At 37.5% G+C, this 18,221-nt stretch overlaps 1 protein-coding gene across 9 annotated transcripts in view; it reads left to right on the top strand.

Annotated features, from left to right (window-relative positions):
• Positions 1-15,029, top strand: part of CD47 (CD47 molecule) — a 70,361-nt gene extending 55,332 nt beyond the window's left edge. For 2 of the 9 annotated variants that reach the window (XM_086408009.1, XM_086407943.1), the window contains 8 exons: positions 398-490; positions 1,201-1,293; positions 2,572-2,664; positions 6,999-7,030; positions 8,604-8,628; positions 9,216-9,248; positions 10,624-10,716; positions 11,167-13,165. In XM_086408009.1, the coding sequence (XP_086264135.1) occupies positions 484-490; positions 1,201-1,293; positions 2,572-2,664; positions 6,999-7,030; positions 8,604-8,628; positions 9,216-9,248; positions 10,624-10,716; positions 11,167-11,171 (381 nt within the window). In that variant the 5' untranslated portion in view covers positions 398-483 and the 3' untranslated portion in view covers positions 11,172-13,165. Of the gene's footprint in view, positions 1-397; positions 491-1,200; positions 1,294-2,571; positions 2,665-6,998; positions 7,040-8,603; positions 8,629-9,215; positions 9,249-10,623; positions 10,717-11,166 lie in introns of those variants that run through there. The other 7 variants (XM_086407954.1, XM_086407975.1, XM_086408017.1 and 4 more) reach the window with 7 other exon arrangements.
• The last annotated feature ends 3,192 nt before the right edge of the window (positions 15,030-18,221 follow it).

An 18,221-nucleotide genomic window follows, 5' to 3' on the forward strand; every position in this document is an offset into this window, starting at 1 on the left:
TACTTTAACAGGGGGAGGAAGGAGATTAATTCAGAAGACAGCTTGAAAGAACAATTGCTTTGACTTTGAACAGGTTGAGTATAGCAAGGGAAGGGAATGGTAAGAGATCCGAGTTTCTTGTTATAATTATGTGAAGTAGTTAAGAAGGAGGCAGAGCCAACTCAAGGGCTGACGTCTTCAGACTTATGTGCTGACATTTACGTGTCTTAAATTTGGTCTAGAATAATAAAAAAAAATAGTCATTTATTTTGTGTGAAGTTTTGGGGGAAATATTTTTAAACCTTTTGTAGTTTATAAGAGTGGTATAGAGATTAATACATTTAATAAATTAAGTAATCTTTTGTAAGAGTAGGAGGTTTGTAGGAAAATATTAATTATTATGTTTAATTATTAACAGGTGAATATTCAACAAAGAATGCTTCGGGACTTGGTTTAATTGTACTTCCTACAGTAATATTAATATTACTTCATTACTGTGTATTTATGATAGGTGAGTATTTGTTGTGATGGAATGATTTTTCCCACCTTTTTCATTTAAAGAACAGCATTTTTGGTTAAAATATTCTTGTATTTTTTTTTAACTACTCAATAGAAGTTGCTTTATTAAAAGATTTCCCAGGCTATTCTTAGTGATATTTTACCCATATGGAATTATTTTAAAGTTGGCTTGGGTTTTCAAGGCATTCAGTTATCTTGTAAAAAATTATTTTTATGTATATTTGATATCAGTGTATTTTTAAAGTTATGCTATATAATTTCCTAATGATTATTATCATATTTTTATTTCAGGTTTTAACTATTCTACAAAATAGAATTATAAATAAGAAAGAGTAGCTTTTTTTTTTCAGTTATGGCAAATCTTAACATGTAGATATCCAACCTGTAATTGGTGTCATTTTAACTGCATTTTAGGAGTAAATCACTAGCATTTTTGTTAATATTAGAATCTATTTTTTTCTAGTTACCCATGTGACTCTCAGCCTTAGAGCCTATCTCTGGCCTGCTGTACATTGGAAAAGTATTGATTTGTTATAAAATTACAGATCTAGACATAGAAGATAGGTCACTGGGAAAGAATTTACCATCTGACAAGAACTCCAGAGGTGGTCTTTGGTCATAGGCTATTATTCCTGATTGCAGAAAATACAAGCAGAAGTGATTGCTTTTTAAATACTCTCAACCCGCTTTTCCTCCGTCCAGCTATGGGGATGTCCTCCTTCACCATCAGCATACTGATCATTCAGTTACTGGGCTATGTGCTCTCTGTGGTTGGATTCAGCCTCTGTGTCTCAGGTAAGAGTCCCCAGCCTTCTCTAGTCTCACCTTGTCTTAGCAGGGCTTTCTCTTGAACGGAGTTCTCTTTTGTTTTCTTCTTGCTTTTTTTTTTGTAGGCTTCATTTTTTTTTAGAGCAGTTTCAGGTTCACAGCAAACTTGAGTAGAAAGTACTGAGTTCCTATGTACCCCCATAGCAACCTCTTCCACTATCAACATCCCCCACCAGAGTGGTAAATGTGTTATAATCATTGAACCAACACTGACATATTATCACCCCAAATGCATAGTTCACATGAGGGTTCATTCTTAGTGTTGTATATGCTATGATTTTGATTCATGTATAATGATATGGATCATAGTCATGGATATGATATCATTCAGTTCAGTTTCACTGCCCTAAAAATCCTCTCTTCTGCCTGTTTATCTTCCCTCTCCCTAATTACCCCAGCAGCCACCAGTGTTTTTAATGTGTCCATAGTATGTTGCCTTTTCAAATTAGCTTCTTTTACTTAGTAATATTCATTTAAGATTTCTCTGTCTTTTTGTGGCTTGATAGCTCATTTCTTTTTAGCACTGAATAACATTCCATTGTATTGTATACTACAGTTTGTTTAAGCATTCCCTTATTGAAGGACATCTTGGTTGCTTCCAGTTTGGGGCAATTAAGAATAAAGTTGCTCTAAACATCCATGTGTAGGTCTTTGTGTGGACGTAACTTTCTCCTCCAGTGGAGTGCAGTTGTTGGGTTGTATGTTAAGAACATATTTAGTTTTTCGGCACACTGCCACACTGTCTTCCAAGGTGCCTATACCATTTTGCATTACCACCGGCAATGGATGAAAGTTCCTGTTGCTCCACATCCTTGCCGGCATTTAGTGTCGTGTGCTCCCCACACTGAGGATAGTGCTTTCCACATTGCCGTGGGTATACTGGCTGTATATGGCTTGTGGGTTAATTCTTTCAGCAGCCAGACTGCTCTGCCTATATCTGTGAGAGAGCTTTTAAAATAACTAGGCTCCATCCAGTGGGCTGGGGCCTTCGGCTTTACACACTATTTCCCATTAGTCTTGATGTGATAAGGTACATATAATACAGACAAAGGATTTTTTTCTTTTAATAATTTGAAGTCATTTCATTGACTGACTTAATAGTGATGAACAAATGTAGATAATTTTTGTTTCTTAATAAAAGGGTGATTTCTTAAAACTCAATATTATTACTGTCGTTGCTAGTTCTTTTAAAAAATCAATTATTGCATATGAATTTCTAATATAGAACTTCATTTGTTTTTGCAGAATGTATCCCAGTGCATGGTCCTCTTCTGATTTCAGGTTTGGGTATTATAGCTCTAGCAGAATTACTTGGATTAGTTTATATGAAATGTGTTGGTAAGTCAGCCTTATTTTTGTTAGCCTATGCCAGGAATTTCAAATATATAATCTGGATAATGCTTTTGGTTGATTCTTACTGTCTAGGACCAAAGAAACGCATGAGTAATTCCAAAAATGAGAAAACACAGCAAATGCCACTCTATTTTTTAAATAATTAATTTGAAATCATTTGTGCTGTGCCTTGTGCTTAGTTGCTCAGTTGTGTCCAACTCTTTGTGATCTTGTGGACTGTAGTCCTCCAGGTTCCTCTGTCCATGGGCATTCTCCAGGCAAGAATATTGGAGTGGGTTGTCATTTCCTTTTCCAGGGGATCTTCCTGACCCAGGGATCGAACCAGTGTCTCCTGCATTGGCAGGCGGGTGCTTTACCACTGAGCCACTAGGGAAGTCCTTGGTTTATATTAGTCTCCCTTTAAGCTTCCCTGTGGAGAAGGCAATGGCACCCCACTCCAGTACTTTTGCCTAGAAAATCCCATGGAGGAGCCTGGTAGGCTGCAGTCCATAGGGTTGCTAGAGTCGGACATGACTGAGCGACTTCACTTTCACTTTTCACTTTCATGCATTGGAGAAGGAAATGGCAACCCACTCCTGTGTTCTTGTCTGGAGAATCCCAGGGACAGGAAGCCTGGTGGGCTGCCGTCTATGGGGTCGCACAGAGTTGGACATGACTAAAGCGGTGTAGCAGCAGCAGCAGCAAGCTTCCCTGGTGTCTCATAGAGTAAAGTGTCTGCCTACAAGGTGGAAGACCTGGGTTTGATCCCTGAGACCTGGGTTTGACTTTTTAATCACCATTTGTCTGGTTCTTGAAGATGACTCTGCTAATGATGTTGCTCCCTGTTAATACTTGAGAATAGTATGTGACCTGCAGTATCCATGCAGCTGATGTAGTATTAGGTGTCTTTGACTGGTGGTCAGCTCTTTGTTCTTTTTTTCCCCTCATTATCTGTATTTCCCTCCCTTTTATTCCCATGCTCTCTCTTGCCTTCCCTGTCTGACGACCAGCAGGTCTGGAGATACTGACTCAGTGGAAATAGGCATCTTCTAGCTGCTGCCCCCTTGATGTTGCTCTCTCCCTTTTTCCACCACTACACCCCTGAGAAGCCTGTGAAACCATTATCATTACAAACGTATTATTCTCACATCAAATTCAAAGTGAAACTGAATTCCTAGCAAGTTCCTTAAACTGTTTTTTCTTTATGGTAGTTTTATAAGTATATGTAAGTGAAGAATTAAGTTAGGTTTTATTTACATTCTGAGACTTTTCTAAATTAACTTTTCAAATCAACTTATCTGATACTAGAGTTCAGAGAAATGCCTTCGGTCAGTTGAAGGACAAGAAGAGAAAAGGTACAGGGAAGTAGCTCTTTAGATAATGTGGTAGACTAGAAAAGTTGATGTATTTTTCATATATAACTGAATATGTAAATATAAGTATATATAACATTTAAGGTTGCAAATTTGAGCATTTATATTAAGAAGTAAAAATTGTAAATGCTTTCAGTGTAACTTTTACTTGTTGCTGATGTTCTGTTTTGGAAAAGTCTAAAGAATGTGTCTTGACTTTTAAATCCAAGCTGTTTATGTCCCTGTGAGAGATTTAACTTTCATTATTTTCATTATTTCCCAATTTAAATTTGTAGCCTTAAATATTACTTAAAGAGTAGGATTTTAAATTTCATTTTCTGTGTTATTTTTTAACTGTGTTGGAGTTTGTTTACTGAAACATTTGTTTCATAAAATGAAATCAAGGGTTGAGAACAATAACAATATGAGAAAATATAGAAGATTAAAAAGAACTAACTAAACTCAGCAGTGAAGTTGGGTATATTACCTATGTAGGGTGCTAATGTTCATTCTTCATAAGAGTCATTACTTATTAATTTTCTTAAGCCATTACTATTTAATTCTGTATAAGGGAATATAGTAATGTTTTGATACAAATATTGACCACATCTCACATGTTTTAGAAAGACACAGAATAGATATGTAAAATTCAGTGAAATTTTCTTGCCCATTGTTGGGGAGAGGTGAATATGGTATCAAAAGATAAAGTTGTCCCTGAAAATTCAAAACCTGGAAATATATTTAGTCCTTGTGTCAAGTGTTTTTGGTAGAGAAGAAGCTTTGCAAGTGAGCTTACGTGAAATGCTTAAGGCTTGTGATTTATACACACACCCACACTCACATACATACATACATGGCTGTCATGCCTTAGGCCCATAGCAACAGCAGACAAATCACAATCATTCTTTAGTCACATAGGTCATATGCCTATTAAAGAGGATTAACTCAAGCTAAATTCACTTCTGCATTGTTTGGTCTTACATTAGAGGGGTCACAGCTGACTGGTGCCCTTTGAATCAATGTTCTTTATAGAGCTCTTTGTTTCAGAATGGGCTAGCCAAATATGATGCTCCTTGGACCTGAGAATTAGAACTCAGAAACTTCTTCACACTTTTTTAAGACTGTTAAAAGAGTTGCTTGGCAGTTCTTAATACTAATTCTAACAATTTATGAGGTCAAAAATATAGCTTTAAAATCTTACCTCTGACCCTTCACATTACATGGCTGTTAAGTTCTATTTTCCTAGATAGAACATGGACACGGGGCATGGTTTAGTTGAAGTAAGTTGTATATACATATAACTACCATAATTGTCCCAAATAAAGTTCTATAATTCTGCTTGGTTTATTTCAGAGGTTGCTAATTGTGATTACCCATATTCCCAACACATTTTATTCCATAGTACTTTAAAAAGACATTTCTTCTTGTTTGGTCTCAAGAACCAAACCACTTTCAAATGCCTCCAGTAAAGGAGATTTACTTTGACACCACACATGGCACTAACAGAGATCGGAATCTCGTGAAAGCAGATACATAACTGATCCTCACAGAGAGTGGAACAACTAAGTGGTTTAGGAATTGGAAGAATCCAACACATCTCTGAAGTCTATGAGTCATGATTTGCCCTCTCAGTAGCAAGAGCTAGCGGATGCCCTCCTGCCAGTGTACTTACTTCCTCTCTCTCTCTCTTTGGTTCTTTGCCTGCTAGCCAGATAGCTCATCCTCTCCTTAATGTTTTGTTTTTTTTTTGATCCTATTCATGTCTTCTCACTGGTCTATTTTCTTACCTTTGGCTCTAACCTTTGAGCTTCTCCTTGCTTACTTTCTATCTCCTTTTCACCTTTCTTTCCCTTCACCAGCTTTCTCGTCTTCTTTCTTCTCTCCAGGTTCCAGTGGGAAAGAAACTTTTCAGGCCAGTCAGTTGCCATTTTCCCTTTTTCTTACCAAGCTTCTGACTTGTCTGTAGATTGGCTTTCCATGGCTCAGGTCTTACCCCCATTTCCCATCAGCTTTGGAAGCTTGATAGAGAAGGCATGGAGAAGTGGTAGGAAATACTGAGCACAGAAGACCAGAGCAGTTCTAGGGGCCTGCCTCAGTCTGCTCATAAATAAATCCAGTGCCATCATCCAATCCAGAGATCAGTGGAATTGACCATCCAGTAGCATCCTCTTCCTATAGAATGACCCGCAGGGTGTTGCCCCTTGACGCTTTTGTATCTGTAGGACTCTGATTCTGTATTTAAGACCAGTTTTAGCTGCTCCTGGACCTTCTCACTTGGTTTTTATAAGGAGCGTTTCTCTTCTTCCCTGTGCAACTAGAGCCATTCTTGTGTCACTTTCTTCATGCCCTTATTTCTTCATCTTCATTAACCAATCCAGTGAGAGGCAGTGAAGGGTAATTTGAAAAGCTAGGGAAAAAAAAAAAAAGAAAAGCTAGGAAGGAATACAGACAGAGAAGGGCTTGATTGTAGCTAAAACTAGCTGGCCTCAAATAATTCTCTAAACTCAGAGGGATCTGATATTTTCTTTAGTTTGTAAGCTAGCTGGAGCTTTGAAAACTGGAAAGATGGAAGGAGAAAAAAAAAGGACGGGCTGCAGGAACAACAGCAGGGAGCTAAGGGTGGGCAATTCCACATTCCAGCTGGGTTGAGTAGGGAGGGGTGTAAAGCCTACTGCGGGGGTGAGTAGATGACTGTTTTTCCACCACGAAGTGTAACAAGTGACTGATTTTGAGGGACATATGGCATGTACAAATGAGAGTGTGTGTGTGTTTATTATTTGATTGGGGTGGATTGTTTGCATATTTTTTTGTGTCAGTGTATATGATTGAGTGTTCTGTACCTTTAGTCTATCAAAGCCAAACTCTTTCAGTGGAGTTTCTGACATGTTTAGTTTTAGCCCTAAATGTTTTATCTTAAAATTAAACATAATATTGCCTTAATTTCTTTCATTTATTAAATTAATTTTCTTATTTTTTTAATATGATCAGCTTCCAATCACAGGACTATACAACCTCCTAAGGTAAGTTAAAATTTCTTAAATAAATTGGGTGTGATACTTGATGGTTTAGTCTGAGGAATGGTAATTGAGATATTGAACCCCATTACTCACTGTTCACCATGACATCAAATTAAGAGAACACTGAAGTTATTTCAGGGTTTCCCAGGTTGCACTGGTGGTAAAGAACCCACCTGCCAATGAACGAGACATAAGAGAGGCAGGTTTGATCCCTGGGTCAGGAGGATCCCCTGGAAGAGGGCATGACAAGCCACCCTAGTATTCTTGCCTGGAGAATCCCATGGACAGAGGAGCCTGGCAGGCTATAGTCCACAGGATTGCAAATAGTCGGACACAACTGAAGCAACTTAGCACACATGTATGAAGTCACTTTATGACCTTTGCATGGATAGATCTAATCTATTTTAAAACTTGGTAATTTACTAGCAATGGGTTAGAATAAATGATTCCTTAAGATTGTGCTGTTTTCTCATGCCCAGAACTGGAAAGTTTGTGTGTAAGAATAATGGTCATTATCTGCTGAAAGAATCTGATTCCAATATGTTGCCTCACCTGTTGGACACATTTGAAGTGCATATACAGAATGATATTTCAGGCTTAAAAATGAGGAAAGAAGTTCATATTAAATTTATTTCATTAAAAACAATAATCTATAAAATAAATGGAACTATGGCCAAAAACTAGCTGTTCTGAATTGATTCATTTCCCTCTTTCTCCCATTTTATAAGCATTTTTCTTCCTCCAAATTGCACTGTAGTTTTTCTGTATCATAAACTACCTGATAAAATTCCAAGAAAAGGAGCAATTTAGAAGGTAAACTGAAAGGGATAAATGATGGGGGATGAAAAAAGCCATTTTTTCATCATGGTGACAGGGACAGGAACTACTTTATGGAAATAAGATCTGGAAAGGGCTATATTGTATTCATCTTCCTAAAAAGGATTAAGGATTAGTAATAGCTCTCTCTGGGATGCCAAAAGTGAGACTCTGTCCTGTCTGTGGCAGGAAGGGGTGATTACACATGCCCGTAAAGCTGATAAGCCTCCACAGACATTCCGGAAAGGTGAGGGAAGTGGGGGTCACCTTACCCCACGTGTTCATTCTAAAAAGATTGATACCATAGCTACACAGGTCCCAAACAGCTAGAAGTTTTAAAAGTGCCTCTGTTAAAGATAATTCTGCCATTAGACCCTTCAATCCTAACACCTGTCTTTCCTGTTACCAAGTTCAGTTTGCATGACTTGAAAATGATTGCTCTCATATCTGGCTTAACTGTATTGCTTATTATGTTGCTATCTATGTTTGTGTTCTGTAGTTAGGATTTCTTGAACAGAGAGAGGTAGGGTAGGGTGGGAAGTTCTGCACAGAAAGTATTAAGAGAATGATTCTGTTATTAATCAAACTATTAGCTAAACTTGGCAAGCTCTGTCTTCCTAACCTTTATTGCCTTACTTTGTCTTTTGGCTGTAGGATTCACTGTTTATATACAGTTTAAATGTTAGCATATATAAATTATAGTATGAAAGAACATGAAATAAATTCTCTTTTATGTAAATATATTTTAAATATTTTCCAGAAAGCTGTAGAGGAACCTCTTAATGGTATGTGGTTATTACAAATTTATATGTTCTTCTTGATCCATTACCAGATCATAATAAATTGAGTTAGCCCCCAAAGCAGTTAGAATGCTCTCTGTGCCTTGAGAAGAATCTAGTTTTTTTTTTTTTAATTGCCTAACCTCTCTTTTCTTGATTATTCATCAAGAATTAAGAGTATTGCTTTTGTAGTGTTGTCACCTCTGAGAGAAAAATGCACTGTTCTGTGTCTCTCAAGCCAAGTGATTTTGGGTGGGGGCACTCTCTTGCCTTTTTAATTGGCCAAGATGAAATGTAACACCCCCAGTAGAGAAGGATCTCAGTTAGTTTCAATTTTGTATTATAAATTTCAGATCCAGTCTGTCATCATGGAGTGAGACCAGAGTATCTCACTTCTCCCCAAATCTAGATCTGTATTCCCAATGGCTTTGTGTCCTTCGTGGAGCCTGTGGGTGTGACCCACAAGAAGGCTTTCGTAACTAAATAGTAATCTTAACATTAACTGGGCATGATATTACTGCATATTTGTTTGCCTAGAAATGATTTCTAATTGTGGAATCTTACTAACTGCTTGGCTTGTTACTAATTCTTAGCATTTAAAGAATCAAAAGGGATGATGAATGATGGTAAGTATAAAATCCACCTGCAATTATAGCTTGGTTAAAATATGGACGTTGAAAAGAAGTAAAATTGCTTCTTGAAAGTGTGGTGTTTTTTTTTAAGGGACACTGTCAAATCATAAAGGCCCACATTTCTCAGTTTATAAAACTTATGTACTGTGTTACAAGTTGCAAAATTAATAATATAAAAGCTGTAGGGTATCACTAATCAGACTCTCCAGTCATATTGCTCATAACAAAGAAAAATAACTGCTTTAAAAAATAAACATTTTTCAGATGCAGTGTGTGATGACTGAAACTTTAAATGCTCTTTGTAAGACACTTAGATAATTTGGCACAAATCTTTATCATCTTGACAGGGTTTCTTTTGTGCTCATGTTTGGTGATTTTTGTTGCATTTAGCCTGTGAAGACTTAATATCTCTGCTTTTCCAAGCAAGAATTGGGTTCTAACCTTTTGGGAGAGGATTGAAAAAGAGATATTTAGTCACTCCAGCTTTTTGAAGAGGGGACTCTAGGCTAATAATTTTTAATTTTTAATGACTGTTTCAAAGACCTATATTTATTAGTTCTTAAAGCTAATTTAGTATGAGATATTGAGTACTGTAAGCATTCATTTTAATTTTACCTTATCATATTCTGATATTTGAGTTCTGTTAACATTTGAATAATTATGTTTTCATTTTATTGAAACTTTCTTCATACCTTTGATATTTATAGTCATTCCTTGATCATGTAAATAGTCTGCTTTCAGTATTACTGTTCTAAAGTCTGTGACCTATGTGCTCCCCTCTACAGCAAAATGCAGCATTTAACTCAAGAGGCTATATTCCCCTGAGTGCAATTAATTTTTGCATAAGATTAAAAACACGCCAGTTGTGTTTGGTGAACTCAGTTTAAAACGGTGCCTGGACTGTGTTCAGTAAGCAGTCACAGAATGATCCCACTTTTGTAAATTTGTGTCACAGCCTTTATTACAAAAAATGCATGCTCTGCTAACCACTGCACTCCTAAAAAAACAGGATTAGAAGGAAAACATTAAATGACATTTTAAAAAGAACTGATACCTGAAAGTGTGGCATGGTTTGTCTGTGTTTGCATTCTCGTGTTCTGTTGTTGGTTTTTTGTTTTTGTTTTTTTTAAATTTCATTGTTTTTCTCCTTTTCCTACTGTGGTGTCAATCTTCTGTAGTCGTATGAAGAAACTGAACTCTTCCCCATTTTCAGAAAACCAGTAGAAGAGCCTTGAGTGCCTCTTCCTTTATTAATTTCCCTTAAGATATGACTTTTTGGGCATCATTGTATAGACAGCAGATTTTGTATTTTCATAGCACGTGATAACTATAGCAACCTTTGAAATTCCCTTAATTTTGTTAATTTTAGCTGTTCAGAATTTGTTGGGTTTTTTCCAAATGTCTGTGTGGTGGGCTCTTCCTACTGACAGGTCACAATGCCCATGGTGTATCTGCCTTTTTGGTGAGTGAGGTACCAGGTGCCCCCTTGGGACCACAGTCCCATTTCCTCTTTCACTTAACACCTGATCACATATTTAATTTTCTTACATTAAATGAATGGTGTCAATCTAAAATGAAAGTGATAGCATATTATTCTAGGATCAGTGTCTTTTGCTTTGGAAAAATCAACCTCTCTTGATTTCTTCTCAGCTAACCCAGCAAACTGAGGTTATCAGATTTTGTTGATTTACATTTCCATTTGGCATTGGCCTTTTGCTTACTGCAGCTAAAGAGGCTAATGGATTGTCTAGTTTATGCCTGTGACCTTTGCAAATCTAAGATTAAATAATTTTTCCTTATTTTTAGATACTGTATATCTGAAATAATTTTCAATTTTTAAAATACATCAACTTGTTAAGGCATAGAAAATAGACATGCATAGCAATTATATATTCATTTTTCAATTTTCCAGAGTAACTGAAGTGGAGTGATGGACTCTGATTTGGAGAGTAGTATGACATGAAAGAAATACACTTGTATTTAAGCACCATGGCCTTGATTCATTGTCCTGGAGAAGAAAACAAGAAAAGTAACTGGTTTCCATCTATGGGAGAAAGTAAATAATTGACCTTTAAATGATTGTTACAGTTAAGTTTTTATTCAAAGCATTTTAAAATTTAATTAATAAATGAATTATGATCTGTGTTGTGTGCCCAATTGATAATCCAGGTTTTTGTTGTTATTTTTATTCAGTTAGGGGCAAAAGTAGAGTGGGCAACTTCCAAGAATGATGCCCTCCAGATCCTGAGGCCTCTTAACTCTAGGTCACCAACTTAAATTGGTTCAAGGTGAAAATTTCCTGGCACTACCCTGGTTACCCAGAGCAATCTATGAAAACAGAGGCTTCCATCAAACCTTAGCAAAGTTTGGCACCGCCACTTTGGCTGTTACGGTGTTAACTGAATAATGTCTGCCTCTTCTGGGTCAGGGGCATAATATTAAGTACAGACGAGAAATTCATTTAGGAACATCTTGTCGGCTGCTTACATGGGGTATGATACTGCTGAGGATCATGGTCTTCATTCTTGGGGGTTGCCACTCACACGTTATCCCCTCAACATACAGTGTACCAGACCCTTTCCAGATTGAGGGTAATTTTGTTGATGGATGTTTTCTTCCCTTTTTTTTCACATGACCCTTTACATGCTGTCTTGTCCTCCTGTTATTTGCTTCTGCTGTATGAGATGTAGCGCTTTTTCTCCTCTTTGAACATGGTCCAGTGACACAGTAGCATCACTTCAGAAAGGAGCCAGACTTATTCTCAAAGAACTATGTTCACACTTTTCAGCAGAAATAGCGATGGTTGTAACATATGTATCCCCTCCCTTGGATTTGAAGGCACAATCTACAGTGTTTCTTCGCTTCTTTTCTGATCTGGGGCATGAAAAACCAAGATTGAGATTTGAACTATGAGTCTCCTGCATGGCAACATAATGTGTGTCACCGTCAGGCCAACAGGCCAGCCCTGAACGGGTGGTTTTATTACTGTTGTATCTGTGTTGCATGATAAACACTCATCATCTCCTCCTGTAGTCCTGCCTCATATTCACTTACCCTAAGATTGAAAAGTAAAACAAACCCGCCCCCCACGTTTCCTACCCCCCATTAGAAGATTAACATTCTGACAGTTGTGATCACCTGGAGTACTTTTAGATTATTAGGTTTTCTTCCCTTGCAGGTGTGTGTTTGTGTGTGCACATGTGTAAGATAGGCAGGTACCTCTTCTGTATGGACAACAGTGAGGTACCTACGGGAGAGCAAATGTTAATTTCATGCTTCTAGCGAGAACATTTAAAAACAAAGATCTTTATTGGGTGGACTTCTATTTCATGTGAATAGTCGATCACTTAAAACGTTTAAAAAGTTCTAGGTAATTTGCCAAGCTTTTTGACTGCTCACCAGTGCCCTCTAAAAATACTGGTTTTTCTTCCTGTTTGTGTAATAAGACATTGCTATTTGTAGTTGCATTATTAATAGTTATTTCTTAGTCCACTGAATGTTCCCATGTACCTCATTTATGCCAAATAACGTCATATTTTACGTTGGGACCAAGTGGTTTGCCCATGGCAAACCAAAATTTATGACCTGCTGATGCCTCTTAGAAAAGTGAACATACTATGAAAACAGTTCTTTTTGAAAAAAAGAAAAATAAATGTTCTTCCCTAATTGTGTTCCTGTCCAAAGTATTAACATGTAGAGGGAGCTCTATTCCTTTATACAAATTTGATGGCTCCCATTGCTCTTCTTCCTTCAGAAAACATTTGTATTTTACTAATATAGTTTGTTAATTTAGAAATCAATTCTGATGAAAGGAGGAAAAAAGCAGATGGACTTGAAAAAGATCCAAACTCCTGTTCTCTATATGAAATCTTATAATAAACTTTTTTGTGAACCAGAGTTGTACCTTTTAATATGTAGTCAGCTCTCATTTATTTGGGGCTCAGTCTTGGGACTTATCCATCCTTTGTGTTCTCTTTAACACTACCTGTCTTTGGAGGCAGTCCCTGCCCTAGACAGCACACAGAGGTGGCAGGAGAAAGGCCAGGTATGTTACTGTTACCCTTGCTGTTACTTGTCAACTTCTCTGGAAGAGGGACCACAGCAGCAGGCGCCGTCTTACTTGGGCATCGTTGGGCCAGTTCATTCTCTTTAAATTAGACTTCTAATGACAGTAAGTTTTCTGTCACACCAAATTAAAGTTGTCAGCTGTTTTGAGTATCAATATTGTCTGTTACCCCATAATATGCTTTTTTAATCAGTGATCCCAATTTCTGCCGTCGACTTCAGCTTTATTTACTGTATGTTCTCAGAGTGACAACATTTGTCATTTTGGCAACAAATCAAATTCTCCTTCAAAACATTATCCTCCCACCTTTCCTCCCCTTCTGGCTCTCCTTTGAGGTCTGTGCCTATCTGGCTGCCTCTCATCTCTTACTTACCTTTCCTAGTACTTTGCGTGTCTCTGCTTAGCTCTGTTGGGTTTTTGTCTTGCTCCTCTCATTCAGTTTTAAAAATTCCACCATAAAACAAAAGTCTTTTTTCCCTTTCCTTTCTCTTCCTGCAGTGTTTGCATACATTAGATGCTCACTCTGTAAATTTGATGATTGAGTAGGCTGTATTTCAGTTTCCCTATATTGTTAATAGAGTGAGCCAGAAATTTTTCTTTTTAGACAAATTTCACATGCTCTGAAAACCTTCAAAGGTGATAGTTTTTTCACCTGAAAACCCTAGGTCCAATCTGGTAATTTTCTGAGAATGTCAGAATGAAAATAATGGGGTTATCCCATACTTGAGAGTATTGTTCTTTTCAGGATGTTGTAGTTATTTTAGTAAGTGACCAACCAAATTGTGATTTGACTTATAATAAAGCTGAAAAAGTTGTGAGTTTATGCTTTCTTCTCGTTAATAAGAATTAAGCTCTGTATCACCTAGATTTCTCTTGTCCTAACATGGGTATTCAAAAACAGACATCTGTAGTGTATGTATGGAATGGCACACCCCTTGTTTACCTGTTATTGGAAACTAGAGAAGTGATTGTTGGGCAACGCTTTATCGTTACATTGTGTTTAATTTGATGAAGATTCTGTGTAGAAACAGTCTTTCACGTGTCATGTTTTCAGCCACTAACTGCCATCACCCACTGGGGTCCTTTGTTAAGTCATCTTCCATGGCTAATAGGGATAATCCAGGTAACTTTTCAGAGATGAGCAGTGAACAGGAAGCTTTCCTGCCTTTGGCTTTTGACAGCCCTTCCTTAATATTTAAGAACAGCTTTCCCATAAATTTAGCCTTTTGAAAAGAAGAGAGCATCTGTAGTGAACTTCTCTGTAAGGCAATATCAGTGGAATCTTAAATGTTGTTATCAGGGTTGGTGAGAGACGGAAGCATTTTTGTTTTTATTAAACAGAGCATTATTTACAAAGAGCCATTGTTGAGAATTAGATTCCACACCGTATAAATATCCATTAACGATTCTAAATAAAGGAAACTCTGGTGTTGCTATGCGTGAGATCCTCTCCTGGGGGCTTTTTTCCATAGCAATTAAAGGTGTGCTATTTGTCAGTAGCCATTTTTTGCAGTGATTTAAAGACCAAAGTTGTTTTACAGCTGTGTTACTGTTAAAGGTTTTCTTTTTATATGTATTAAATCAATTTATCACTGTTTGAAGCTTTGAATATCTGCAATCTTTGCCAAGATACTTTTTTATTTAAAAAACATAACTTTGTAAATATTACCCTGTAATATTATATATACTTAATAAAACATTTTAAGCTATTTTTGTTGGGCTTATTTCTATTGCTGCCTCAGCAGGCGACAAGTGCATTACTGAGAAATTTTAGTTTATCAATGTATTTTCAGGTCCATATCCTATGTACCAATGCAAATGATGACTTAAAATATTAATTTGTAAGTTCTTTTTTTGAAGTATAACAATATCCAAAAAGTAAATGTTTGATCAGAGCAGAGTTTTAATTGAAAGTTCCAAGTAAGTCCAATGCATTAGTTTTCCCCATGGTAGAGTGAATACTTCACTTTTCTAGTCCTGGGTGTACATACTCCGGACTAGCAGAGGACCTCAGCAAGCCAACTTACCTGCCTCTGTGTCCCCCCTTATCTGTAGAATCAGATCAGCCTCTTTAAGACTGAAATGCAAATTGAAATGGTTCTCCATGTTAATTGGTTATCAGCTAGGTCTAGTTTGATTGCAAGTGAAAGTAAAACTAAATATAAGAAAAGTGGGATTTATTGGCTCCTATAACTGAAAATTCACCTGTCCAGCTGGAGAGGGCCTCCCAGCAGTGTCCTCAGGATCAGAGTCTTCAACTTTCAGCTTCAGTCTCCTTCCTGTTGCCTTCTTCAGAGCCTGTGTGTGATGGCAGAATGGCTGACTGCAATCCAGTACCCACCTTCTCCTGAGTTCAGGGAGGGGAGAGGGGAGAAAAAAAGAGTGTCTCTCCCTTTCTGAATAGTCCTATCCACCCAAGATTGCAGCTCGGAGCTCGGCCTGGGCCAGGGGCCTCTCAGTCAGTGGGGCCCAGTATCTCTGACACCCAGTTTGGGCCAGCCTGAACCTCATGTCTGTCTGTCCTGGAGGGAATGGAGCTGTGGACTCCATCTGGGATAGGGGTGGGGGACAGAGGGAGTTAACTGAAGCAAAATCGTGATTGTAACCAAATTAAGATGGCATTAGATTTTAGGCCTGTTTCTTGCAGGTATATACTGTGATTCTGCATTGTATGTGTGATTGTAAACCATTTGAATGGAAAATAATATTTGGCAGCAAAGTACCATCTCATTCCTTACCTCATAGGCAATTTAATTTTTATGCATTTATGAGGACTTTTTTCACTCAGCAGGAGTAACTAATGGAGTTCAGAAAGCATTTAATAGCCTACCTCCTGTACAGAAAGCTGTTCTGTGCAGCTCATAACAGCGCTCAACTTCTTTCAAACTCCCACGGAGGTGTAGGCTTCCAGATGCATCTGGATTTCGTTTTTGTGTGGCAACCCTTCCAGCTCAAGGCCTCAAGTCTGACAGCTTTAGAAAACAATGTATTATGGTAACACCATCCATGTAGGACATGATTTCACCAGTAGCTCAGAGATTTCTGCACAATTGACAGAGTTGGGTGTTTGAAGTGAGACTGTGCTGGGACTCAACCCCTGGTGTTTATTTTGAGAATTTAAGTTTCATGCTCAAGTACCCATCCATCAGATCAGAGGGAAATGAAGTATTTAAGTTATGGATAATTGGATTGATTATTTAATGCCAAAGACAGCACTGCAGACTACATAGAAGTGATCGTAGATTACATGATTAGAGCTCCACTTATTCAGCATTTATTTAGTCATTTGGTGATAAGACAGCAGCTTTTCAATTCTGTTCATAGTCACTTGTGGAAGACCAGGTATGTCGTCCCAGTTTGGAGAATGAGAAATGTTTGGTAAAGAGTCTGGTTTGGAGAGAAATGATTTATATGTCGGAAGACCCATCCGATGTCAATCTGGAGGCCAGATAGCAGGCAAATCTGGCAGATTCATGAACCTGCTGCTGTTTTTCCCTTACAGATGTTGCAACTGCATGCACTATACCGGGCGCCCAGATCCCTCTCTTAAAATGACCTTATTTAATCATAGACTTGTCTTCCAAAAAAAGAACCATTATCGTTTGCTTCCTAATTTTCTTTGAATTGCCTGCTACATTCTTCAAGGTCAAACTGACAACGTAAAATCTGGTAGACTTCCATTCTAAACAAATGTGGTTTTCAGAATTAAAGCGTATTTGTTTAAAACGTGGATTATATCTTCCCTGGATATACTCTCTACTTATTAATTTCTTAAATAAATGATAATTAATCTTTTTAAGCCAGTCCATAAAGGCCTTCTGAGTCATTTTTATTTAAAAAGTGTTTGTTTTGGGGGTGCTGTGGTTAGGTTGCATTATGGGTGAAGTTTTGGGGTACATAGCAATCACTGTGTAAATTCTGTGGGGTAATTTTTCTCTCATGCGCTCATACTGAGGGCAACCAGAAAGCACTGAAAACTGCTACATCTCTTTCTCCAACAGTTGTAGCAGTAGCTGCCCCACCGCCTTTGTGTAAGCCCTGTGTTGGAATGACTTACCCACCCTCCCAGGTAAGTCATTCTAGGAATGCTGCTCACTCTCCAGGGAGTCTCCACCCCTAGCTCCACCAGACATTTTTAGAATGTAATGTTCATAAACCTCTTTGCAAGTTAGAGGATGCATATATTTGGTTACCCCAAGAAACGTTTCTTTATTGCAGTGTTAACAGTCATTTAATTCTTGCAGTTAAATTGGTAGGCATATATGTTGGTTTTTTAAAGTTTTATTATCCTTGATTCAATAGAACTCATGCCTCCTCATATCTTGAACTATATGCCTAACTATCAACTGAGGTTGTTGCTTAACAACTATCACTATGTGGAATAGAAAATACTACTCTGGGTCCTGGGCAGGGATGTATTTGAAAGCATCAACAAATATCAGTTGTTCTCACCCCTATTCAAGGGAAGTTGTTTAAAAAAATTATAGAATCTTTATTCTTTAAGCTGATTGACAGACTGTGGTTTATTTATTAATGGCTTAAAATCATTGTGCTTGAAATTACACAAAACATTTTTTCAACTTTTTCAAAAGCAACAAGTTTGGTAAAATTAAACACTCATATTATTTTATGCCTCTGGAAAAGTCATTGATGCAATCTCCCAGAAAACATTTGATGGAAATGTTTGGCTGGAATATTTACCAAATCTCATCCTTGGGCCTTCTGGCTGGAATCGTTTACTTTACTGTGTAAATAGACTAGACTTAGTAAAGAGAGACCAGCCAGCTCTTTGTCCTTCCTCTAAGGCACCAGGGATTCTCCAAAGGAGTCATAATATAAAGTGATAAGACAGTCTCAGAACAGATTTCTCCTGAGTGACTGGGTCCCGAGAGGCCACTCAG

The sequence above is a fragment of the Bos grunniens genome, chromosome 1 (genome assembly GCF_055505025.1).
Source record: "Bos grunniens cultivar Pamir isolate PY7600 chromosome 1, Bosgru_T2T1.0, whole genome shotgun sequence".
Lineage (NCBI taxonomy): Eukaryota > Metazoa > Chordata > Mammalia > Artiodactyla > Bovidae > Bos > Bos grunniens.